Source organism: Phaethon aethereus (assembly GCF_964289735.1).
Source record: "Phaethon aethereus genome assembly, chromosome: 7".
NCBI classification, from domain to species: Eukaryota; Metazoa; Chordata; class Aves; order Phaethontiformes; family Phaethontidae; genus Phaethon; species Phaethon aethereus.
In genome coordinates this window covers 27,768,834-27,795,899 of record NC_138583.1, presented here as the reverse complement: position 1 = coordinate 27,795,899, position 27,066 = coordinate 27,768,834, and the positions used below count along the sequence as shown (strand labels likewise).

General features: G+C 39.6%; 1 protein-coding gene across 1 annotated transcript; it reads left to right on the top strand.

Moving 5' to 3' along the window:
* STN1 (STN1 subunit of CST complex) lies at positions 1-25,322 on the top strand (the record flags this gene model as incomplete). Its single annotated transcript, XM_082002368.1, has 9 exons — positions 1-133; positions 4,745-4,840; positions 9,196-9,267; positions 11,059-11,220; positions 12,519-12,630; positions 13,425-13,587; positions 20,509-20,631; positions 21,224-21,296; positions 25,165-25,322. 9 exons carry the CDS (start codon positions 1-3, stop codon positions 25,320-25,322), a joined length of 1,092 nt encoding a protein of 363 aa, XP_081858494.1.
* Positions 25,323-27,066: the final 1,744 nt, after the last annotated feature.

Here is a 27,066-nt window from a genome sequence, read left to right as displayed (position 1 = left end):
ATGCAGTCCGAGTCCAAGAAGTATGAAGAAGAGACACCTTCTCTGTACTGGGGGATGGATCCTGTATTTTCTGCATTTGCAAGACTCTATATTAAAGATATAAAAGAAATGAGAGAATCTAAACAAGTGCCAGGTATGTACCTATATGTGCTGATTATTATGCACACAGAATTATAATTGATTTGTGTTGTGCTCTTTATGCAGGGATTGCAGAATGCTTCATGAACACCAGTAATTTTCCATGCCCCTAAGCTAAGTGACATTAGTGTCTTTAACAGTTCTAAGAACAACAGGTTGTACATGACATGTGTGAAAAATAAAATGTGTTTGTTCTAATGGCTTTTCTTCCTCTCATATATATAGATACAGAAACTGTCTTACATTAAAGTAATGTGATTCCTCTGTGTGGTAGTGCTTGTTATATTCTGATAAAGTTAATTCGAAAAATGCTGGTCCTTTCTGTCCATACATGTTATATCTTTCCACTGTCTCTACAACATTTGAGAAGGGTTTTATGCCTCTGTCGCAAAATTTTGACAGTTGATGACATTGCTGGGAGTATGTGTTTTGCTTTTTGTTCTGGATATTATTACAATATAAAACAGATACAGATTTTGAGGCTTTGTCTGCTTAATTTCAAGATATGACAGATATATGATAATCTTCATACATTTGAACAACCTTTATTGTAAATTCTGACATGTGTGTTATACCACACCTTTTATTTCCTAACCATTGTTGGAAATTGTATGCTTTGCAGTCTGTTTCCTGCCGGTCTTCAGCCAATATCACCCACATGTGTACAGTGTCTAAAGCAACGTGGGTCTGACCTTGAATTTCTGTTTTCACTACAAAGACTTAAAAAGACTGCAGTATGTTCTCCGCTGTAGAAGTGTTCACTACTCCAAACTGAAGTTTGACAAGGTGCAAGATTATCAGGGAGGAACCCAAGGAACTTAGAATTAATGAGGAAAAGCAGTAAACCCTAAGCAAAGTGTATGTTTTTTGTCTCGTTTTGGTGTTGTGTTTTGGGTTTTTTCTTTTTCTTTTTTTCCCCCTCCCCTCCACAGAGACAAGGTACATCTGTTTGCCTATGAATATGCTCTGCTTTATAGGTTTTGTTATTCTTATTTATTTTTCTTCAACAGCAAAGATAACAGCAGTACTATTCTTGCAGAAATAAAGGACTGGTGTGGTTTTTTGCCTTCTCGCAATCATTTTTACATACATAGGGAATTCACAAACTGCAAAGTCCAGTATATATACTTTTTTGTTATTTAAGATGATGGGAGACTTTTGTCTTAAATCCATTGCAAGAATTAGGCTACAGTCTGTTGTTGATGTTTGTACTAGAGTGAGTAATACTTAGAGGCCTTTTTCAAGTGTGTGGTCTTATAGTAGTGTTGGTGTAGCAAATGAATCTGGAAAAAACTGTTCCTGCTTCAATTAAAGACATTTTAATTGTTTTTAAACAAAATACAATAACAATTTGATGTCAGCAGAATAGGAGTATCGTTTGGACTTGGACATTTTAGTACATACACACAGACACACAAATACATTCAGATGAATTAAACTTAGAAACATCAACAAACATATTTCATAAAAGCAGGAACAGCCTAGAAAGCAAAATCCTGCTCTCTTTATTTTCACCTCTATAAATTACCTGAATTTCCCTTCTCTCTTCCCTTCCTGTTCTTTTACTTAATTGAGTTGTCTTCTGCTTCAGGAACTCTTTCAGTTTTGTTACTACTTTTTTTTTTTTTCCTAAGATGATGGAAGTGGTATCTGTCATGTCAAGATATCAGCTTTTAAAATTGGTGCATGTGAGCTTTCTCCACTTCCTGTGCATCTGGCGTTTTGCACAGCTAAGCTTGCTTGCAATTCTGTATCATTTTCTAAACAAAACTTTAAAGAATAAAATGAAATTTCATATAACAAACATCCTGAATTTTGTTCATGCTACTGGTGCTACATATATAGCAAACCAGACCTGTTTCAGTGTATCTTATTTATTGGCAACAAATGATAGCACAACAGAAACACTAAAAAAAATCTTTTGGGAAGGAAGGTGGTAGATGTTTGCTGTCAATGTTTCCTGCCTTTAATGGGTTTGTTAAAGACCAGCTGAAGCTAAGTATATGATTGGCTATAAATCAGTCAATATGTAATGGTAATTAAGAATGAGTGCAAAACAAAGAGTTGTAACTAGGAGGAATGGAAAGAAACACAGACTGAATGTCAGGAAAAACATCCTTAAAACGACATCTGCTAAGCCGTGGAGCAGCCTTCCCAGGAAAAAGGTGGGATGCCCTTCACTGGGATTGTTTATATCCTGACTGTACAGATTGCCAGGAATTTACTGTACGGAATGGTCTTGCATTGGCCCTGAGGAAATGGACTGAATGACCTAATAAAGTTTTTTTTTTCCATTTTTAAGCATTAGGATTTGATGCTACAATGACTAACCCCTTAAAACAACACAGAGGAAAGCAGTAAACCTGGCCAATTACTCTCCTGCTATAAATGGTGACAAGAAGGCTGGAAAACCTCCCAGATAAAAACAGCAATTGTGTTGTCTTAGAGGACTTGAAATGAGAGTGGGTGTCAAACTCAGTTGTAACACATAATCACATCATGGAAATGAGCTTTTCTCAGAGTTATCATGCACCACTGCATTTGACAGCTTATCAACAAGTGAGAGAAGCTACAAATAGCATAAAAGGAGGTAATAATAATTAAAGCAATGGCAAACAGCTCAGTGCTCAGTAATGCTGGTAAAGACATGACCGTAACTTGCTGTAAGGAGCTCCGTATCTATAGCCCCCTATACCGCTGCTGTGGCTTCCTGTTGTGGTAACAGCATATTAACGTGTTATTTACTGGGTTACTAGGAACTTGACTGAATGTGCTTCCACATAGCTTCGAATGTTTAGTATATTTTTATTGCTACCAATATGAACATAATTTGAACAAGATAGCTGACAGGACAAAAAATTTACACCCTGAAGTCATCAAGTTCAACAACTTTTAATACTGCAAATATAATTTTATCTTTCAAATGAATTCAGGTAGTTTCTCGGAGAGTAAGGATGTTGTTCTCTGTGAGTTTACGGGGATGGAGAGAACAGTTTCATCTGGTCTGTCATTTGCCAAAACTCGGCTTACTAACTCAGAAATTAACATAATAATGTGTTGGTTTTTTGCACAGTCAAGAGCTTGGAGTCTCTGCTCCACAGATTTACCCTGAAACTGACCCAGACCTTCTCTTATAGATACTTTGTAGGGTTTAGTGGATAATCATACACACCAGGAGCACCTTTGAGGGTTTCTATAGCAGTGTTTATTGCTGTCCTGGTAAATGGAATGAGACAAAAGTGGACAGACCTGCTAAGCATTCTCTATGCCAGACCAGTGACTGCACGATTAGTATAGCCAGCTCTAAGATAACAACAGATGCATCTTCAAAACATTGCCATGTTTTTTTATGAGCAAAACTTCTGTTTATGAGCTGCTTGGCTGATTGGCTGATCACCTGTGATTTCTTCTGAAACTTTGCTTTTTTTGTCTTTCTTACATGAAGAAAGTTAGGGAAGATAATTCCAGGCTCATTTAAGGCTGACAGCTATGTAGGACAAGTTATTTTTGGATTTTTTTTTTTTTTTTTTTTTTAAATACTGAACTTTTCTCCGACTCCCTTGCTGCAGTGTTTCTCTTTGCCTTTGAAATAAGGGAAATAGAATAAGATTTGCCATAGTGTATGGAGCCAAATGTTCCCTTCTGAGTCCCTTGAGTTACCTAGTTTTTAGAAGACAGTTATTGAACATCCCATTTGGCATATTTAAGTAAAGCAGTGGTATTTGAAGACTGAAGAAAACACATTGACTGAAAATTAGCCAGACCAGGATATATCTGGAACTTATTTCCCTATTATCCTCCTGCTAGTGGACTGTGAGGCTTCAGTGTGTAATGTTTACATCAGTGTTTGTGAACAACACTTGTCACTCTTGAAAGGGGTTACGGCATGTGGCAACCTCAGTGCTGTCAAAGTCCATTGGGCTCTGATTCCTCCCTGTTTCCTGGACACGTTATTCAAGTCATCATTATAGATGCACAAAAATAGCTTTGAAGGAATGTTTTTTGAACATGTTATTTCAGAAACTGAAGTTCAGGATGCTGTCCACCATGACTGCATAGTATACGCTGCAGTCTAAGTAGGTTGTTTCTCTCCCCTTGCCCCCAATGGCTCCTGTTCTTTTAGAAATGAAAGATAGAATTATGTTAGTTTTCCTTTTGGAGGCTCTGCCTTAATCAGTAACAGCTGCATTGTGAGAAGCTCAAACTGCTTCCATTGTGTTCTATTATTTATTCTGAAGCCTGATGAAGATGTTAAAAAAAACCAAACCCCAAACCAAAATGAAACTACAAAAACAAGAACAAAAAACCTAAAAAAAACCCTAATGCGTGCAGCAAACAAACTTTTTCAGATCCAAATGTGCAAGAAAATAAGAGGTTAATAAAGTTCTGACACTACAAAAGCAAGCTTTGGTATCCTAAGTAGAGCTGATAATTCTTCCTTGTAGTGTTCCCAGTCCTCACTGATCCAGGGGATTTTTCACAGGAATAGGCACAGATATAATTTAATATATATCAAATATGTAAGAAAGTATGGGGTTTTTTTATGACAAATGTGACTGTTGAAAGGAATACACAGTTACAGTAATCAAGAATGTTCTGTTTCTAGGTATATTCTTTTATTATGGACATCCCGTAAGACAGGTGGATGTTGTCGGGATAGTGGTTCAGATGAAAGAGCGAGATGCCTTTTATAATTATGGAGGTAAGAAAAGTTTGTTTCTTTCTGCTTGCATTTATTAGCCTTCTAATCTTAGTTACAGTTAGAACTTAAAAGTTGCCTTATTTGATCATTGTTTGTTCTTGAAACAACTGTGCTTTTACCTTAATATAATGTAGCAGCAGCTGTATTTGCAGCTGACATTACTTAGCAAACTTAGGGAAGCTACTATATCTTCACAAAAGTAGAGAAACAAATAGTTAAAGCAGACTAACTGATTCATTTGGGGTCATCTAGCAAATCTTAATTTTGATTATTGCTTTGCCACTGGACTCCACCGCCTTCCTCTCATATGCCGTTCCTTTGGTGAGATGTAAAATTATTTAACAGTGCCTGCAAATGGGAATTCAATTCTTCCTTTCTGAACCTTAGAAATCCCTTCTGACTTTTGTATGTTTTGTCACATCTTGGAGCCAGCTTTTAATAGTAGTCAGGAGCTTGTTTATATTTAGGTGCATAAGAGCCTTAGCAAATCTAGCTCAAGCATCATAGTACCAGTCCTTGCCAAGACCAGCTGGGAGTTGTCTCCTCCCGATTGCTTTTCCCAATATTCAGAGTATTTTATTAACATGGAAACATCTGATTGTCATTTGGTTCAGCTGTCTTTTTCATCTGGAGAAAAAGCAGAGTGGAGTAGTGGTGATGTGGCAAGTTTCAAAAGGTGGGGAGGGTCATCTCACAGTAGGAAGGGCGAGCCAAATGCATAGATCCTGTTGAAGCACTTTAACTCATGTCCAGTGTCTTCCTCTGCTGTGATTTTCTACCTTATGGAGGTTGAGTCACAGAGCACTTCTTCTTACCCAATTCCCTCACTTATAAAATTGAGGCAGCAGCACATCCCTGACTCACAGGAGTATTGTGAAGATACAGTTGAAAACATAACCAGGTCCCAGCTTCCACAACACCTGTGGTTGCATCATGTTGCTGCAGAGTAGCATTAACTGCTAGTGCATATAGCATACTCTGCACTGGGTGCGGCTGCTTAGAGTTGACTCTGTGCTCTATAGAAATGTCCCTACAGTTTCTTAGAGTGGATATGTTCTAGATGTTTTTTAAGTCTAATATCTGGATGTTTTTTATTACCCAGCCGTTATGCTAAATGAGTTTGGAAGCACAAGTTTCTCTGACACTTGAAGTAGCACAGGCTAAACAAGCACCTAAGTTAAGAGGTGGAGATGTAATTGATGATGTAATGAAGTGTTGAAACATAAATTGAACGTCAGCTGTTATTCTTTTATTACACTAGTATGCAAATGCAGTTATCGCATCATAAGAGCAAAGGAAGACAGAATCAAAATGACCAAGGCAAAAACAATTCTATGGGCGAGGGTTTCCCACACTGCTTTCAGCATTAGTTTAGATGTAAAGTTGTTGGAAATCTTTAATTGGGGCAGAAAATGGAGCAAGAAAAATAAAAAGAAACTGCAGAGTAGTGGAATTAAGGCCTTAGCGTTAGATCAGCCAACCTTGAAGTACAGCTCTGGGTGAGCCTGGCTTCCTGCTGTCCTTTCACATCCAATTCCACTCTTTGTTCCAGCAGTTCCTGCTTTGAGCTTTCAGGCTACCTGCCAGGTGCCCCTCCCCAGCCTGCCCTCCCTTTCAGGCAGGCTGACTCCGCCAGCGTAAAACTGTAACTTCTTAGACCGTTTCCTGCTTGTAACTTCTTGCATCTCACAGTTCAACAGACTCTGGTTGGTGAGTCACAGAGCAGGCGTTGCATCAGTTGGAGTGCCACACACTGCGCAGTACTTGCTCACTTTCCATCTGCTTAAAAGTGACTTACAAAGCAAGTCCCCTTTGTACTTTTTCTCTGATAGAGAACTGAAATGTCTTGGTGTCATTGCCACTATCTCCCCCCGCCATTTCCTATCTCTCTACTTCAGAATACACACTGCTCATTTTAAGAGAATCTTAGGTCCTCTCTGTGCTGAAAACTATACAGCCAGAACTGGCAACAAAATAATAATTGTAGAAGAGAGTGAATTAGCTAATATTTTAGCTAACACACCTTTCTGATCTTTTTTTTTCCCCTGTTTCCTTTTTAATAAAACCAAACAATATCAGATGTGTTTTTCCTTATACTCCAGAACTGTTTTGAAAGGCTGAAAAGCACTTGCCTAAACAAACAAACAAACAAAAAATCTTACTGGGATCTCAGTAAGTTCACATTGGCCCTTTTTGTTATAAAGAAATAAAAATGATGACAGTATCTCATTTACCAGATAGCTTTGAGAGTGCTACCCCTCCAATAGTTAATGTAAGAGTCAAATAAAAACCCTAAACCCAAACAAACAAAGCAGAAAAACCCCAAAAACAAACCCACAAAAACCAAACAAACAAAAGTTTAAAGCCAAGGAGATGAGGAAGGGCGGCACAGGGAGGACAGGAAGTTTTCAAAGCTTGTAGACCCCTTGAGTGCGTTTAAAATAGATTAAGATTCTCCTGTCTAATTAGAATACAATTGTAACAGTTCTCATTCATCTGTGCTTCAGGAGTTACTTGCCTTTTTGCTCAAAGCTTTTATTTGTGAACTAGGAAAACTTAGTTTCAGAGTCTTGCTCTGCTACCAGATTCTCTCTGTGGGCAAGAATAGGTCAATTCCTCCAGGATTCCAGTTTCAACTGTTACACTGATGAAGAGGAGTCTGACTTCCTAATCCTTAAGTCTTGTTTATTTTGTTTCTAAACTCTTCTTGGGAAGCATATCTGTCACAGTTGGTGCAACAGGGCCAGTCACAAGCTGGAACAACTAGAATCTGTAGTAATGTAATAGTGAAATGTCATCTGCTCTGTTTCTTACGCCATTGCTGGCTTACATCAATGGCTTGGCATGGTATATGTGGGCTCTGACTCCTACTAAAGTAGTTGCTTTTTATCTATACTAAGGAGAGGATATCCTACCAGCTAGATCATTATCTATGCTCTGGTACAAAATTAAAGTTGCTGAAATAGTTGCAGACACAATGGCTCAAAAGGGGGTTAGCAATGAGGTGAGCATACTTTTGTGATGGAATTTGGAATTGCTTACCTCTTATAGATGCTGTATGTTTGTTATTAGAAATGTGCAGCTCAGCTACTGGGCAACAGGAAGGCAAGACAGGGATTTAAAATTGGACCCCCAAATAGGGAAGTTGTTTCAAAACACGTGAGACAATGTGAAGGCATTTTGCTTTGATGCTATATTTCCCAGAGGAAACGACTGCAGGTACCAATCAGTACCTTCCTGGTAAACATTGCTGTTACTTTTGTAGTCATGGATCTGGTTTAAGGAGCAGAAGAAAATTGCAGATTCCAATTTATGAAGAGTGGAAGCTGTGTCTTGGAGATGGTTACGTTCAAGGAATAAGGTGCTTGGAGCATTAGCTGGACATGAAACGTGATCCTTGCTGTGGTTTGACAGACATTTAGTCACTTTTTATTTAAAGAGTGTCAGACACGCCATCTATATAGTCTCTTGATCTGTGGAACACTTGATTCTTCTGATAGTTTTTTAGTTTTCTTTGGGTTTTGTCTTTTTCTGCTGTCCTTGACAATGCAGTGCCTAGGGCAGAAATCATGAAACTTATTTTGATTGGGTACTAACAAAACAGGAAAAGCTAGATACCTCCTGTGCTCAGGAGAAGGTGTTAAGCTTTTTTAGCAACGGAAGTGGCTTGCATGCCATCAGTACCTATACTTTAAGTTGGGAATTCCTGGCCTAGAGCAGAACCACAAGCATGTGCTGTCCTCTGTCCTTCCTGGCTAGAGGAGCTGCCTTTCTGCTTTCTGGAATATCTTCTGTCTTCTACAGGAAAGGCCAGCAGACTTTGTGCGCAATATTAGCGTGGAAACCAATGCAGCTGGAGGTAGCAGCACTGCTAGTCTATTCACATGACTGTACCCCCCAAGGTTGAAGTGTTGTTTTCTCACTGTTAGAATAATGCTTCTGTGATTTGCACCTCGTTTCCTATTTTAATTTGCCTGGCTTCAGCTTTCCACACTGATTCTTCTTCTGACCTTGTCAATTAGATTAAAACTCGTTAGTATCCAATATTTGTACTGAAGCCTCATAATTAAAATGAGTGCTTGGTCTTTTTTTGAGAATATACCTGTTACTTTGCTGACTGAGCCCATAAGCATGGTATCTGGTGCTGAGCTACCTCCATGACTGAAATGACTGTGGAGACTATTTCAGAGGTACATGTAGGGGTTGAGCACCCACTTTCCCTTTCAGACTGATTGGAATGAGATATCCTTGGCAGTCATCTTCCTACAGATCTATGTATCTTCATTTCTTGGAACATCACTACTTGCTTTCTTACTCTGTAATTCTTGCAATTTTTTTTTTTTTTTTTTTTACAGTGGATGATAGTACTGGAGTTATAAATTGTGTCTGCTGGAAAAATCCCATGATAGCAGAGACATCTTTATCAGGTAATTTGTCAAATAATTCCTCTTTTGACTGTACATTTTTGCTTATGTTTGTCTTAAATAATTCAGTAAACAATCAAACTTGCAGAAGAGCAAATTCAACTCACTTTTTTTAAAATTTTAAATCATCACATCCTACCGCCTCGGCCATTTTGGGTGTTTTGTGTTACTTTCTGTGTTGTGTCCAATGACGATGCCAATAAAACAGTACATTGTGACCTGTCATGCCTTTTCCTTACCTGAGTAGTATGGTATTTCAATTCCATTGTGTGACATTGTTCAGAGAATCCTCTTTTTATGGTTCTTTTTGTGACTTCATCTAGTGAGGAGCTAGGCTGGAAATCTGCCACACGCCATAGCTGCTGTTTCCAAAGTCAATCCGTTGACCAGCAACCCGCTCTACGTTCCCCACCCTTGTGATACAGTGGTTTCAGGATTCATCTTCTCTTCTTTGTCTTCATTCATATTCTCTTCCTGCTCATGCATATAGTGTCAGCGATGAACTCAAAAGTAGCTTAAAACACAGTGGGAGGATGCCAGCAGTTTTTTATGATTTGGGAAAGTTCTAAATGTGCAGAAATTGTGCATTTGAAGTGAATCTATTATTGCACTCAATAACAAGAAGAACTCACTAGTGTCTGGCTTTCTCTTTGCCTTTTTTCCCCCCACTATTTCTCGTAGATTGAAGTATGGAATACTTTCTACTTTAGACCTTCTTGAAAGCTCATGCAGTAGATTGACAGCCCTGATATGTAGCTGATAAAATCCTACTGAAATATATGTTACTAATGTCATCTGCCAGTGTTAGGGTTACATGCACATAGAATGGGGAAAGGCAAGATTGACGTAAAAGTTAAAAACGCTGATGTCTGTGCAACAAGCCTGTTTATGCAGACAGATAATTCTCCCCTGCTTAAGTTTAACAATGATATGACAAGTGGTATAAATGATCCTGACTGGAGTATATACAGCTATCACTTTTAGAGAGGTAATGTGGCATAGCTTTCCAAAAAAATGATGGAGACCCCCAGTCAAATCAGTTTTTTATGAGGAACATAAATTCATTAAAGGAGTAGCATGAAATACTGCTTGAAATAGAATGAGGATGCAGAATATTTGTTTCAGCCTTGTAAAGTAAGAACACTTTACATGTACATCAGTAGTGCCTGAATGGACACTATGTTATTAGTGGAAATTAATTAATTTGTACCTGCTAAAGAAAAGAACTCCTAGGGGGCACAGGAAGCTTTCTTCTGGCCTGTTGTAATTGTGATCTGGGATACTTGGATCATTAATCAGTTTTAAGTTATGAAGGATTTACTCTTCTGCAAAAATGTGTTACGTAAATGTGAAATTCTGTCAAATTGCATTCACCTCAGCGTAGACATGAAATTGCATCACATGAATGCTTTGGCCCCACCTCAGATGACTCATTCTTTCATGTAAAAAGTTTGGCTGACCTTTCTTTTCCCCTGTCATCCATCTTAGCATGACAAAATCAAAAAATGGCAAAACTCATTTCAAATTAATGTTTCAATTTTGCAACCCATCTATGATATTTTCAGTGGTAAATCAGTATCTCCTCCCTTTTACTCTTCCCCCAGGTGAACTATTTAAATAAATATAATACTGTAAAATAACTTTGTCACCCAAAGGTTTTGCTACCCAGAACACATGGTGCCTGGTTCCCTTTTTTAACAATATGACTCCTGTGATGCTTAGGTGTTTGAACGAATGCAAAAGGACAGTCCTCTTGGCCTTAATGCTTGATCTCCTTTCCCCCACTTCTTGCAGGTCGTCCAAGCACACCCAGCAGTCTTACTGTGCTTGAACAGATGAAGAAACTCCAAGAAACGGTGAGCCAGAAAACCAAGCTGGGGATCGGGGATGTTGTCAGAGTCAGAGGTCACATCCGAACTTACAGACAACAGAGAGAAATTCAGGCTTCGTGTTTTTGTGAGTGTTATGGATCTGTGACATATGTAACTTAGTTGTCTGAATTTGTGACAATACCTAAGCTGTATGTAATTCATTGAATAGTTCCCACTTTATTTTCTGGCACCTCATTTTTCTAAAGAGATTTTCATCCATATGTTTTTATTTCAATTTTTGCAGTGTAAAACAGTTAGAAAAGTAGAAGCAGTTAGAAAACAACACTACTTAATGTGTGGGATTAGATTGCCTGTAAATGAGGCATTCCTGGAAAATCTATAAAAGATGACTAGCATGCATACAAAAACGCTATGCAAATACTGTGGTTCGGTATCTGTGAGAGTGACTTGCTCTTCAGTTTTCTTTGTGTTGAAGTAGAGTAGGCATGGGAAGGGAGCTGGTGACCTTTTATGTCACACTTCACCAAGAGTCTTAGCTGCTTTGGAGAAACGGTTGCTCTTTATTGCAGCCTGCATAATCCATTCCATAGGCAGATAACAACGTATGGACACATCTGAAGCCCACGTTCTCCTAAACTCTCTGGCTCTGCAGAATGACTGAGAAGTGTTCCTTGTCTTTGGTCACTCAGGCACAAATCTGCATGAAAGTGCTGCCCCTGTACCCGACAGCTCCTTGGGCAGCAGAGTTCTGCAGTCCGCTGTTTACACCCTAGGATCTTCCAGTTACATAACTTCTTCTCTCCTCCGTGTCTGTGCTATTGTGTAAGAGTTGGTTTTCCCCAGTGAAATCTCACAGAGACAACACTGAAATTATTCCTTCGGTGAGGGGAAGCCCATCTTTTAAAAACCCTGTGTAGGTCAGATAAAAAATCTGTAGATTTTTCAGCCCTAGCTAAAATCTGGGAGGGGATTCAACCCTCCTTTCCAGACAGAAGATTTATGATTATATAACCCATTCAAGGGCTGGCAATAATGCCATTGTTTCATTACAGGAGAGCCACACAATTCAAATAGCCCCTAAATTGCTTTCACTTTGGCCCAAGTAAAGCTCCTTACTATGTGTTAACTTCATCTAATGGATAAAGACTGCTGAAATGTAAAATAGAGATCATAAATTCCGGTCAAATAAGATGTCAGACAAAAGCATAATCTCCAATGCACCACAACAGGCCACTTACCTCCTTGTAAACTGTAAAAGCAGGAGTGGCCTTTGTGGTTTTGTTTTTATAAAAACAATAGTGAACAAAATTTGCCAATTTAATGCTGGCATGTAAAGTTCTGTTGTGCTGCCTCAGGTATGCTTGCTTAAAAGATTGGTATGGCAGTTCTGGCCAAGTATGCGTGTTCTTTTTGCCGCTCCAGATAAAGTAGATGATCCTGTGTGTGATGTTCAGATTTCAAGAATGCTGGAACTCCCCTGTCTCTACAGAGAAGTTTATGATAAACCTTTCCAAGGCCCTGAGGAAGGACAGAGGTAAATGCAGTATCCAGATTGGTCTTGGGGCAAAGTGTGGGATTTTATTATTGTTTATTTGTTATTGTAATAACTGTGGAGAAAGGTAGAACAGGGCTTCACTGTGATTTAGACTCTGCACAAGCATACAGTAGAAGCCTGCTTTTCTCTCAAATAATTGATGATCCATACAGATGAGATACCTGCCCATAATCTGAGGGAAGAAATATAATACTGAACCAAAGCAAATATCAGGAGGATCGTAAAACACTGTGTACAGACCTCTTGCATCTAGTAAAGAAAGCTGGGGTTTGGAGCAAGATTTGGGGGTGAGGACCACAGATTAGATGGAGGGTGTCCTTGCCTAATTTTATTTTATGTGTAAGGATAAGGAGCTATTCCATCAAAATGCTCTCAACTTCTGCTGCCTGTGTCATCATCAAATCGCAAATACATAACCTGAATAAACTGAGTCAAACATGCATTCCTGTATCCAGTTTAAGGGTAGCTGGATGCTTCTTGACAGGTCTGATGCATGTAGTGTGGTTTCAGATCCACATCCATCTGGATCAGAGATTGCAGATTTTAAAATCACAACACTGCTACAACAAATTATTGAAGAGGAACAGTTGGGTGTTCACTGCATATAAAAATGATGTGTTTTAATTAAGGGTTTAAATTCAGATTCTTTAAAGACAGTAAAATACCTTTTGACCTTTGAAAAATCAGTCTAGCAGGCTAATTTTAGATAATTGTTCTAAAAGATGTTAATAGTATATTGCTTGCCTTTTAATGTGTTCTATGTATCCTTGTAGTGACCTGGAGGGTCAGAATTTCTCAGTCAATATGCTGCATGAGAAAGTGAAAGGCTTTCTATTAGAAAACAAAATTCAGACCTTTTACCAGCAGGAGCTGGAAACAATTGATGCTCTGGTGTCACTGGCTGGTGTGCATCTACCCAGTCCCAGCTGTCAGGAGGTGAGTAAATGTACTTGTTTCAAGTTGTTAGTGGAGGGAATAATACCATGTACTTTTAAGCATAATCAACCAGATAAGAGACTGGTGCCTTCAGAGGATTCAAAAACCACAAGTGCTTTAGCTTTATGCATGAAATATTTACAAAGCTTGAGGAAACCTTGTTACTTGAGACATATAAAACTGGACTGAAGAAAGCCATATGAGAAAATTCTGTTGTTAGGTGTAATCTTGTATTATGGCTGAGTAACCTTACAGTCTGCAACAGGCACTAACCAATCTAGACCTGTACAGTGGCAGTATCAGAAAAGGAGATTCCTTTAAGGTGCTTGAGCTCTTTGGCACAGATGTTTGAGATCTGGGCTTGATTAGGAGAAGGGAGCACAAAGTCTTTGTCTTGTTTCTCATTTGAAGCTCAATATATTAATAGAGACGTAGCTTTCAAAAGGAGATTCTAATGAGTGGATGAACAGTACTCCCTGCTACACGTTTCTCTTGTTGGAAATCCCTAGTTGTGAAAGGCCATGTTTGAAAGGATCAGAAGGTGGGATTTAATTGAAGACAGTTTACATGCAGTTCCATGTAATCAAACTGCTAAGAAATTTTCCAGTGAGATACTATGCTCTTGATAAACTGCAGAATGGGAAATAGACAAAAAATATTTTGTAAAATGGCTTTATATTTCTCTGTGTTATTTGGATAAATTACACACCAGATTGTAAACTGCTGTGAAGCAGTAAATTTCTGCAAAAGTAGCAGTGTTATGGCTTTTACTATGTTACCAATGGCAACTAAAACTTAAACTAGAGCATTGTGACTCACTTGTTTACTTTTTGGTTTTCTGGAGAGAAACAAATCCATGGCAGTCATTTTCACTGCCTGATTCTGATATGCACTGTAAAGTTAAGTGCTATGTTATGTTAACATCTGACATTTGTTTAATTGTTAAAAAACAAAAAACAAAAGCCAAAACAACACAAAACCCACTTACTTGTGGATGAAGTCAAATAATAATGAAAAGTAGCTGTATTCTTGTTGGCCTCGTTGAACTGCTTCTGATAGCTGCTGCTTGAAAGCTGTTTCTTTTATTTTTGTTAAACACATTTTTGTTGTTTGCTTTAAAGCAAGCATGGATATAAACAATAACGAGAGCTACTCTCATTTTTGACAGACAAGTTTGATACTAGAATATCCAACATGGGACAGGGTATTTTTTCTAAGCTAGCTGGAACAGTATTAAAAGTTCCCGAACACTTTACATTAAAGGAAGTAGTGGTCATTGTGACTAACATTGGGAACTTCCATCTTTGAAGTTTCAGCATTAATAGAAAGATCAAGATGAATAACTTGCAAAGCCATTTAAAGTAGGAACTGGTGCAGGACAAACATAGACGCACAAAAAAAGAAAGAAAAAAAAAAAAACCAAAAAGAAAACTCCAACAAAACCCATGTAGCATCAGTGTTGTTGGCAGTCATGAGGAGCTATCATAATAATTAATAGTTGTTCCTGACCCTGATGCAAGATGTGAGTATATGTCCCAGGAATTTGGGCACACAGATGCTTATTTAGAAATTGCAGTTCTCCCTATTGCCCTTTGGTATTAATTCCTTGCAAAGAGGCTTATATATCTTTGCATAAGAAAGAACCTGCAGTTGTCAAGTGACCTGAATGCCTTAAGAGGAGTGCCTAGTAATGCTCTGGTAATGCATTTCGTGGTTCCTCTGCTCTGTCTCTTGAAGATGTCACTTCCCATAATTGGCAAAGGGTCAAGTACCCAGTTTGATCCCCAAAAATAAGTGTAATAGATCTGGTTTCTGTTCCTCTTCCTTCCTTTTCCCCTCTATAGTCTTCTGTTTTGCATGCCCCTCAAATCAAAAGGATAAAGGGTGCTGCTACTGTGGAATGATGTTATTTCATGTCTATTTGGCAAGGGAGGAGCTAGGTGAGTGGACCAAACTGATTAGGTCACACCACAATATACACGCTTGTTCATTTCTTGCACTTCTCCTGGATGTGAAAGGTTGAGTTATTTGGATGTATAACTTCATTTTTTCACCCCGATTTCAGTGTTCTGGAGCACAGTTGCTGTTAAACTCTTTTCTTGCCTCTCTCTTTCTTTCCCTGTGATCCTAGGAGATGTGATGTACCCCCTTCACCTCTTTCCCAACTTTTAAAGTACTTGCACAGTGTTCATCGTAGTGGGAGGGTATCTCCTCATGGAATATTTTCTCCAGGGAGGTGGTGAGCTGCTATGGAGTCACTGGCAGTGGAGCAGAGCAGGGGGTGAAGATGGAAGGAGGTAGCTGGGATAGCTTGAGGTAGGCAGCATCGCTCTGTTCCTTTTCAGCATTACTGTACCTGAGCCCTGCCCATATCCCATACATGTCCTGTAATACCTAGTTCCAGTCCCAATGGCTCCCCAGCAGTACAGTCTTCTGGATCTCCAGAAAAAATTTCCCTCTAGCAGATGCACACGGCAGAACTCAAATCATGTCCTCTGCTGAGACATATACTAGGGAACATTTAATTTTATAGTCTACAGAGGATGGGTAAGAGAACTGGAAGGCTTGGTGTTTTTAAAAATAATTAAAAATTAACATATCTGTTACTGTTTTTAAAACCAGTGGAGATTTACTTCACATAACCAGTGTCCACTCTATCCCTAAGCTGTAGCCTTTGCCTTATCCCTTTTTTTGAGACTGGAGGGGTGGGTATTACAAGGAAGACTACAAGCGAAAAACAGAAAAAGTAATCTTGTACTTAGAGAACCTAAAAAGCGTACTTGCTGGACTTAAGCAATTATGTTTGGCAAATTGACAAGCCTTTGCTTCCTTTTTTTAAAGAAAACTACGTATGAACTTGATTCCTTCGGTTTCTCAACTGGATTAAATACAACTTGCAACCAGCCAGTCTTGATTAACCATTTTTATGCGCTTCTTCCATGCATAAGCTATGGTGTGTGCTATTTTAGTATTACCATTCCAGTTTGTGTATGTCACTAGCTTGGACACATAACTTGGGTTGTGCTTTCTGGACTCTGGTGTTTGTACTTCTCTTGATTTGAATATTATCTCAAGGTCAGCAGTGACAAGTCATTGAAGCAGGGAGTTTTACAGTGTTCTTCATACTTACTGTATATAACCTGTACATTGTACTGTAGGTATAACATAGTGCATTATACATTCTTGATGCTATGCGCTTGTCTTCCTGCCTCTTAAGGAAGCTTCACTGCTACTTTGAATATGTATATTGCAAAGGTTATTATAGGACTTCAGGACTATCATGTCCAGAACCACTATTACTAAAATTGTCACCTGTCTAAGCCAAGGATTAAACATTGCGTGAGAAATCGCAAAGGGCGATTCCATAAGTAGAATCACGTGTGTGGTTATACCAGGAAACTTTAACACCATCAGGGTGTGTTGTGATTCATAATGAGCCAAAGGTTACATACTTTCTGTGTTTTGAACAGACTGACTAATTCCTGTACCACTTTATTCTTTGACCTATTATTGATTGTACAGAGAGTTTGTCTTGTTTCAAAGATCTGAGAATAACTGGTTGCACAGCACCAGCCCACTAAGCTGAGACCCATCAGATGGAATATATTGATTAAAATACTAACTTAATTCTGGAGACAGGGATTCTTCTGTTGGATTTGCTAGAGTCCTTGGCTGGTCTTGGCAGGGAGGGTAGTGATGGTAAAATTGTTATTTAATAGCTGCTTCTCTCTTGGGCGGGGGAGGTAGAACATGTTTTTTAAAAGTGATGAATATTTTTGGTTGCTCCTGTGTTTGGATGTACAGCTTCATTTATTTGAAAGGGACTTGATTTGGAGGGGGCACTTCACAGAACCTGAAACTGTGCACCCTGAAACTAAGGCATGCCAAAGGGGGGCACTTTGCAAAACAAGGTGTGAACATTGTGAGAAGTAAATTCAAAATCCAGTTTCAAATCTTGCTGGTGCTTTGGATCAGCAGTTAAAATACTTAATATCTGCATTTCTCAGATGAAAAACTTTATAAAAGTAAAGTGATGGCTAATAAACTGTGACTCAGAAGGAACTACATTAACAGCACCTTTATAACTCTTGAAATGCAAACATTTTTCAGTCTCCTTCTGAAATAAAAGCAGGGATGTGAAATCACATAAGATTTCATAGTCCTAGATTTCTTCCCTCTGTGTATAGCCCTATGGCCAGTGTCCTGTACATTTCTGCTCAGTACACTAAATCGCAAGCTTAGGTGTACATTTGCTCTAAGGGGGGGATCCAAGTCCAGAGGAAATGAGGGCCTGGTTTGACATAAAAGAAAGTGATAAGGTGTTGGGAAGAAGTACTATTGACTTATGAATTTGCAGGATGAGATGCTGGAGGTATTTTGGGTGGACCAAAAGAACAGATTAAGTAATTTTAGATTGTGTTCACAAAGAAACTCCTTAATTGTTGCTTTACTCAGAGGGATGGAAAGGAGGAAGGATGTTCTAGAGCACATTAGGGAAAAAAACAAACTTTCCCTGTCATTTCAGGATAATATTAAAGCTGTTGAAGAGGACAGGAGCCCTCATTTGTTCTTTGGGAATAGTCCTTCTGTCATGGAGCCCTTTACCTTGTCTCTGCAGCATGTCTGAGAGGGTGCTGATATGTAGCAGCTGCTTACGTATTTTCTTGCTCCCAAGCCTGCCTCTCTGCGTTTGCTCTGTCAATCCCTTGACTTGCATTCTTTTAGTGATTCTCTTTCAGTATCCATCCAGGCTGAGCTGTGTGTCAGTTCACACAGAGTCTGTTTTTAATTATCTCCCTTTTCTGATGGGATCTCAGTGTTAAGCCAAACTGAATAATTATCATGCTTCTTTGGAGATATTTCATCTTTTTTTTTTTCCTCCCCAAATGTTTGCTTTCACATTAAAAATTGATCAGAGTCTTGAGGTGGTTGCTTTGCTAGCAGTTTCTTAGATTCTTGAGGATTTATTACTGCCTCTGAGTGAAAGGCAAAGTCTCTTCATTTTACATATGGCTATGAGAATGTGCCTTTCCATGAGAAAATATTCACTCTTCACTTAACCATTCCTGCTATGCTTTATGTTTGTTTCTTCAGTTCATCAGAAGAGGCACTATGAAGAGAAATATGATAGTGGTATTAGTGCTGTGATTGGAGTGGTGTCCAGATGTACGGTCAAGTTTGTAGTTAGAAGCAAAGTTTGTCTGCTATGCAAACTGATATAGCTGTGGTGGACAGGGGGACAGGCAAATGTTTGGGCACTGAAGTCCTTCAGTCTGGAACAAAAGGAAAAATTGAACTGAGAATAAAAGCCATTGTTCTATGGTAATTATCTTGAACTATTAGGCAATTATTTTTGACTGTCAATTTGAGAGAAAAGAGATAGTTAACCGGTTTGGGGTGGAGAGAGGGAGTGATGTGATTATGGCCTGTTGAAATAATGAGGATTGGCTGGGGGAAGGGGATGGAGGAACTTGTGATGCATGCTAACGCTAATATCCCTATCGCATCTCTGAAGTAGGCACATAAGCTTTCAGGCTTAGAAGCAATTGGAGTTTCACTTGAGACTTGCAAATGAATGTTTTGTGAAAAGATATTCTGCCATTGCTAGTGCGGTGTCTGTTTCACATACTCGTGCTAATTCATTCTGGTGCATGGTGATTGCCTGTTTCGCTCCCAAGGCTTCTCTGAGTGCATCTTGTGAGGGAAGTAGGGTATGTGAAGCCTGATACTTTTGTTGAAGACAGGATGGGACCATTTACAGTGATTGCTGAAGAAATGGCTTGGCAAATTTTGCTTTGGTTGCTCTGGTGTGGTTCTAGTTATCACATGTTGGTTTGTGGGAAGCAGTTTAGCTCTGTTCTCAAAGAAAACCACAGGGAGCACAGTGCGCTCCCAACAGATGAGGAAACAACTGGGGAATTGAAGCAGTCTGTGTAGATAAATGGGAGATTAAAGGACATAGTGGGACAGACACAGATGGAAAAGAGTAAGTCCTGGTCTTGCTCTTACCTAGCCATACTTTCTCCTTTCCACAACTGATTGTTTCCTTCCACGTCCCTAGCTGTCATTCCACTGTCCTAGCTCTGTTCTACTTCCAAACAAACCCTGCATTTCCCTGACTTTTTTTCCCCCCTTTCTTCCTTCCGACTCTGTTAGATGTGTCCCAAACACAGAACCCTTTGTTCTAAATAACCTCCTCAGTTACGGATTTCCAGGCACATTGTTCTCCTTTCCCACCTGCCCTCAAAACTGAATCCTTTGTCCCTTGTCTCATACAGCTGTCATCATTTCTTGCATGCTCTTTGTCCTTTAATTTCATTAGGCTGTGGAGAAACTCTTGAGAATGTGACCAGAATGTGTGTAAAAATGTGGAAACTAAGGGGACAAGAAACAAATACTGTTCTTGCTAGTTTCTTCCTTTTACTTGGACATTGCCTCAGTTTCAAATCAGGAGATGGGGATCCATTCCGCAGCACTTGTATTCCTCCTGAATATCACCTTAGTTAGCACTGATCTGTCTGTCTTCCCACCCTTATTACCAGGAAAATGCTGAATATGAGCAAAGCTAGATTAGCTAAACAGTGTTCTGTGAGCATCACAAGCCTATTGCAAAAGAGAGTTCTCTGTACATAATCAAACAGCTGCTAAACACAAAGAAGGCAGTTAGGAGATTGTGGTTCCTTAAGAATAGCACAAGTTTCTGGTATTTGTTTGTTTTGCTTTTTTTTTTTTTTTTGAAAGCTTAGGGATGTTGGTTAGTTCATATGTAACAGATATGATTTGTGAATTACTAAATGAAGAAAAATGTGTAACAAAATCACCTGAAGTCCTCTTGCTTTGAAAGCATCTGGAGCTTTTGCTGGTAACTTCAGTTGAGCTGAGATTTCTCACAGTCTGCTTCATTCCTTTCTTCCCATACAGGTGAAGTCAAAAAGTGACTCCAGTTCCAAAAGGATTCATAGTGTTTTTAAGGAAGCAATAAGGATGCTACAAGAAAAAGGAGTGGTTTTCCAGAAACCGAGTAGCTCCAAGGACTTATACCACGTAAGAAACTGAGCTTTGGTTGCAAACAAGTTCAGGGGTATGACTTTCATAGACAGTAGAAACAGTAGAATGTTTCAGAAATAGTAGAAATCTTTTGGAAAGAGAAGCTGAACATCCAAGTGCTGTCTGTTTACTCAAAAGTCTTATCTGCAGTTTACTTCACTCTTGCTTTTACCTCTGTATCACCCACTGAGTTGCTTTTTTTTGTAACTCAGCACCAGAGTTAAGCACTGCTGCTGTTCCAAGTGCATTCTGTGTTCCCCGGGTTGCCCAACTGTGCGCTGACGCAGCTGAGCACACTGAAGCCTGGGACCGGCGACAGTTCTTTTCATCAAAGTGGGTTGAAACTTGGTTGCCCTCCTCTGGGTTGAATTCTGGTATATCATGTTCTTCATGTAACTCATAGATGCTGCTAATGGTATTAAAAATAATAACTGAAGATGTAACATTCATTATTAATCTCGGAGGCAGTATATAATGCAGACTATAGTTATGACGGTATTAGTTTAGAATACATCATGGCCTTCAACAGTCGTGCCATCTACTGTGAAATAGACTGCTATAAATTGCCAGTTTCTTCTGTTTTCTCCAGGTGACTGACCATGATAAGGAGCTGCTTAAAGTGACCCTTGATGTGATTAAAGAAGACTGTCGAAAACCCAGGCGTAAGTAGCGGTGTGATCAGGGCTTCTGATGAGCTGGTGCTGATATATTGATGACAGTATCTCCTCCTGCTGCTGGATTAGATATGCTTCTTGTCCTTATCCTTGAACTCTGAGCTAAGTTGCTGATGTAGCTAATCAGTATAGCTAAAAGCAGGAGTGCAAGAGCAGCTTCCTGTGAGCATGGAGAGAGAAAGAGCAGGTGTGCCCAGCAGGAAGCAAACCTCTTAGATCTGAAATAACAGCCATTATCTTAGATCTGTATCTTTTAAGAATACTTATATTTTGGGAGTAACCAAATGTAATGAAGTTAGGGCAGCACCTAGCAGCTGTTGCTTTGTACTCTGGATAAGCAGCAAATCTTGCTAGTTCAGTTTCTACAAGGGAGTTGACACAAAAGTAACTGTATTGAAAGGTGAAATCCCCGCCTCCATTAAGTCAACAATAAAACTTACTTAAGTCAGTAGGATATTCTCTGTAGATTTTAAGCTCAGGTAGAGCTCAGGTGGTTGTTCTTTGCAGGTAGGGATTGCAGTCTAACAAAATCCACTTCTTTTCAGATAATGTACCTCATATGGCTTCTGAGCTATCCCTGTCCCTCACGCCTATTGTATCTTATTGCCATAGTGATAGCTTGTGCTTGACTTGAATGTCTGCTAATTATACAGGTACATTTCTACAGAGAAATTTCAATTCATTGGGCAGAATGTGTCAGCAAGGATCACTTGCTGCTATTTGTGAGGTAGAATGCACTTTAGTACAGAATAAATGACTGACTAGAACATAAAGCATATAATCTTAAATTGCTCATGTCCTTACACTATCATAACTGTAATAGTGCTTGTTGGACCTGGTATATGTTGGTTATCCTGTAGTGAAAAAAGGCTAAGTGAAGTGGGATTGTTTTTTTGAATTTTCAACAGGCTACCCTTAAGCAGTGGTACAATTGTAGACAAGGTTTGTAGGTGGAGGTAAAACTTCTGTATCTTTGGAGGATGGAAGGAGTAGATGTTACTGGGCATGCAGGTGAAGATGGGCTTATCTGCCTGAGACTGTTTCAGTGCAACAGGTTACCATATCACATTGTTTTATTGTCTTTTACCCAATTAACAAATACAAACATCTTCTTTGTAAGAGTCAAATCATTCCTCTGCCCAGAAAACATCAGCTAGTTTTCCTGGGAACCTGTTGGTTTTGTTTTTTTGGGGTTTTTTTTGTTTTTTTTTTTAAATAATTGTGCAACTATAAAGACCAGAACCTGTATACTGGGCACTGAGCAACTGCCTGGTGTTTAACTCCTCTCTTGTGCGTTATCACTCTGGTAAAGTACTCTCAGTGCTCCATGAGAGGTTGGGAAGTTTTTCCTCCCAGTCAGGAGGAGTCAATAGCAGTGAGAAACTTGTAGATAGGTCACAGAAAAGACTTTGAAGAGTCCTGAGTCCTCAAAGCCATGTTTTCCATACTGAGCAGGTTAAAAATAGCAACTGCTTTGTTAGCCTCTTGTTCTCCTTCAAGCTTTCCACCTATTTAGTTTCCCATTGTAAAGAGGACAATTTCCAGGTCAGTGTGTCTTTCTCAGCTAGTTTTCAGAAGAGCTGTTTCAATGTCCTGGTCACTGGTAATAGAAGATTTTGAAAAGGAAAGTTAAGAAGCTCCAGTCAAAACCAACAGGATACTGTGGATATTTTACTGTCACTGAATGATGCAAGAGTGCAGAGCTTAATGTAACTGTCGGCCCCCTCTGCTGGTGGCAAGGCAGTCTTTAGTCACCTGCTTGGCCTTGACTAGTGAGCAGGCTTGTAGTGAGCAAATAAGAACATGGTAATACCTCAAGAGCTTTTGCTTGTTTGTCACAAGAAATTCCTACCCATTTTCTTTGAAGAGTAATATTAATCATCCATGACAAGAAGACTGATTTATGATAAAAACCAAACTCTTCTCTCCAATGAGTTACTTCCCTGCCAGTTTTCAAGGCAATGCCTCGCCCCATTGCTTTAGTTGTGACATGTTTTTAGGCCCAACCCAGCTGCCTGGAACTATTGTACAACTGAAAAATCCTCAGCGTGCCTAGTCAAAGCTCCACAAACCCTGATATGCCTACATGTCAATCCTAGTCCTTGTCTCCAATTGTAATTCTGAACAGCCTGATCTTAAATGCCTTCATGTGAGGCCAGTGTGGGTCTATCCAGAGGCTTAAGATAGCCAGAAAAAGATGAAAGTACACTTTGACTCCAGACTGAACAGCAAAATGTTGGACTTAGTCCAAATTTCTTTCTTCCCCCGCCCCCCGCCTTTTGACACATTTTCTCTGGTTTCAGGCTTAGATGAGGCTAATAGTAGAGAGGAAAAAAACAGAACCTCTTGAAGTTAAATTCAATATGTGAATGTGAGGTGTCAACAGTGGGCAAATGGTAGCTGTTCTATAACTGTCCTCTCTGATATTGGTAGTCAGGCAAGACAGTTAATCACAGTCTGGTTTATCTCAGCTGGTAGAGAAAAGCTAGAACGCAGTATGTCAATAAAAGAGGGACAGCATCACTCCACTGCAGGGAGTGTATTCCCTCAAAGTTGGGTCGTAGACTAGGAGTGTTTCTGGGATACTTGATTGTAAACTCCTGCAGCTACCCCAAAATGCCATTTTCTACCAGGATCTAGGAAGAAATTATGTATTGTACTGTTGGGTAACACTTGAGTCCCTAATCTAATTCATTGAGTCTTAAGCTAAGTTACTGTAGATCAGGGATGGGCACTTTGATGTTCTTATGACAAATCTATGACTAATGCAAAATGCAGCTACCCACTTTGCAACAACAGTCACTATGACCAGGTAGAGACATTGTTCTGTTCTCTGCACTTATCTGTCCTAGACTGATGGACGCATTTTTGGCTGCCAGCCACAAAGGTTGTTCATCACACTGGATCACTGACTTCTAAAGAAATATCTTTGCCTGAATCGCAGTCTAATAGGCTGAACTGTTTATTTACCAGTACTCAGCATTGCCTCCTATCTACCGGTCACTTTTCTGAACACCTTCTAAGGCAGTTCTGGGGCTCAGCTGATTCTAGAGTAGAGATTAAAAAAACCAACCAAACAAACAAAAAAACAAACCCCAAAGGCAGCAACAACAAAATACAGGGATCTCCCTGGCCCATGGGAATTTCTCAGTATCCTTATCAAACTGCATGCAGTACTGCAGCCATTAAGGACCTTGGTCTCTGGTTTGCCCTCTAGGAAAGGGGATTATTTTTACACGTCTGTTCTCTTGGATGTTTTCCAGATTCATTCCTCTTAAAAGAAGATAAAATTTGATAATGAAGTTCTGTGACTTTCTGCTCCTGCAATTTGAGTGGTCTGGAGTGTGGGGATGGGATTGCATTGCTAGGTGAATGAAAGTTGCACTGTAGCAGTTTTTCCACAAGATGCCAGCATTGGGCAAGCAGTTACAGTTACAGTAGGGTATGGGCAAAAAGATTTTCATTTGGTTTCCTCTGTAGTTGCAGAAACTGGATGGCTTGCATAGATGGATAGTGGAGGTACCCTTAAGTTATTAACCTCATCATCAGGTTGTACTGAGTGAGCCCTGTATATTACAGTCTGCAAGACTGATTATATTTCACCTTCGTTACTAGTGTTACAGCCCTGACACTTCCCAGAAAAGTCAGTGGGAACAGCTGATAATTGGAGAACTGTAGGCACAGACTGGATCTCTTCCCTCTGAATACATGCAGCTCTGCTTTAGTACCTAGGGAATTCTTCCTCTCAGACAGCTGTGGTTTTTTCATGTGTAATCTGGATTATAATAGATAAAAAGAAGCAGTTAGACTGAAGTCTTTCCTCCATGCCTGGCTACATTTTCCTTTTTTTCTGCAGATGCTGAAAAAGGCTGCCATTTCCTTCATGTCCTGAGTTGCATTCGGCAGAGTTACAACCCCTCTCTGGCTGAAGTGGTGATGCACCGTGTCTTGGAAACGCTGGAGAGTAACAGTGATGTCATCAGCACTATGGAAGGATATTATATGGCATTTTAAAGATAAGATACATTTGTTCTGGTCTACTCAGGATAAATGAGGGAAGAAGGAGAGGTTGAGTGACCCTGAAAAACTGCTATTATCTGGTCTGATCTAGATGGGGGGAAAAAAAAAAGAACATTCTGATTCTCCAAATGCTGTTTTTGTCCAGCTCTAGAGTAGTTGTCCAAGTATTTGTTTTAATATTCTTGCTGACTTTCTCGCTATTCCTGGTGAAAGTTGTATCAAACTGATTCTGGACGTTCTAATACAGCAGGGGAGCTGGAAAAGAAGCTGGGCTCTTTCCATGCAGTAAGATGTGACATGACCATCCTCGCATTTACATCCAGTGAGCCCCAAAGAAAAGTCACAGCTAAAGAACGCTGTTTACATCAGTGGTCACATCAAGACTCATTTTTCTAGCTTAAAGACTGATCTTGTGATCTTTCCGTATGGTAATAGCTGTGGATCTTTCTTTTTTATGTGTGCTTTATAACAGCTAGAGAAAGAAAGGACATGCAAGCAAACAATCAAAAGATTTGGCTGTCCTTTCTGGCAGTGTTAGTGTATGTATGTCTGTAAATACGTATTCCTGAATGTGCACAGCCTTCCCACCACTAAAGCAGTCCCCACATTTCTCTGAAAAGTTATATTCAGGAATGGGGTCCTGCATCCCTTCCCAATCCTGCAACCTTGCCCACTGCTTGGTCAAGCATGTCTGGACTCCCCTGGCTACTGATGCATCTTGTTGTGGATTCTGCTCAGACCAGAATTCTCAAAATCAGCCACCGTTTTGCTCTTTATTTTTAAATTGCTTCCTACGTCATAAATGGTAAACCATTAATCAGGTGCTTTGGAAAAAGAAAACGTGAAAGATAGCAAGACCCACTGTAATTTCCATGCTCCCTGTTACCTGTTGTGTCTTCTATTCCTTGTCACCTTTGGGGAGAAATACTATCCATATTTGTGCTTGCAGAGAAACACAAGACATTGATGAAATAACATTGGCCTAAAGAAGGTTACAGTGCAAGATGTTTTATCTGAACTAATCAGAACTCTGTTATATGCCGCAGTTCAAAGCCCAGAAATGTTTGGTATTTATCCTTAGAGAGGAATTGCTGCTGCAGGGGCTTCTCTATTTAATTAATCTGTTTAATTAATGGTGTGGAGGTGAGACCTTTAACTTTAAAAGAGCAGAAAGAATTGAATGTATCCTTCCTCTTTCCTCTGCACCTTCCCTGTAACAGTTGAAATAGCAGACTCCCGGGAGGCAGATGTAGTGTAAAGCCCTATAAGGATTGACATAGCAGGGAAAAATAAACCATATGCATGAGGAAAGCCAGTGAGTAGCCCCATGTGTGCCAGATCTCTGGTTTGTTGTTATATTATATGCCTCATTCCAAGCCCTGACTGCAGTGAGATATAGGCTAAGAAAAAGGCATGACAAAATATTTGGCATTTGCATTCAGAGGCCTGTGGAAAACTTTGGCCTTAAAGAGATGGTGCATTTGTCTATAGTGGAAAACTATGCATGAATCATTTTTTTGCTGCAAATTCCCTACTTGCTCCAGGGCTCAACAGTTGGTTTCCCTGCAGACTGCCCTACTCCTAGTGTTGCTGCTCTGTTTTGAGTTGGGTACCCTCTAGTCAGATCTTAATATGGGCCTGAACAGGTGCTGAAAGTATGTACCTGTGCAGAAGGAAATAGAAGAGAAGAGGATTAAGAAAGAATTGTAGAAATAGTCTTCCCCCCTCACTCCCCTCA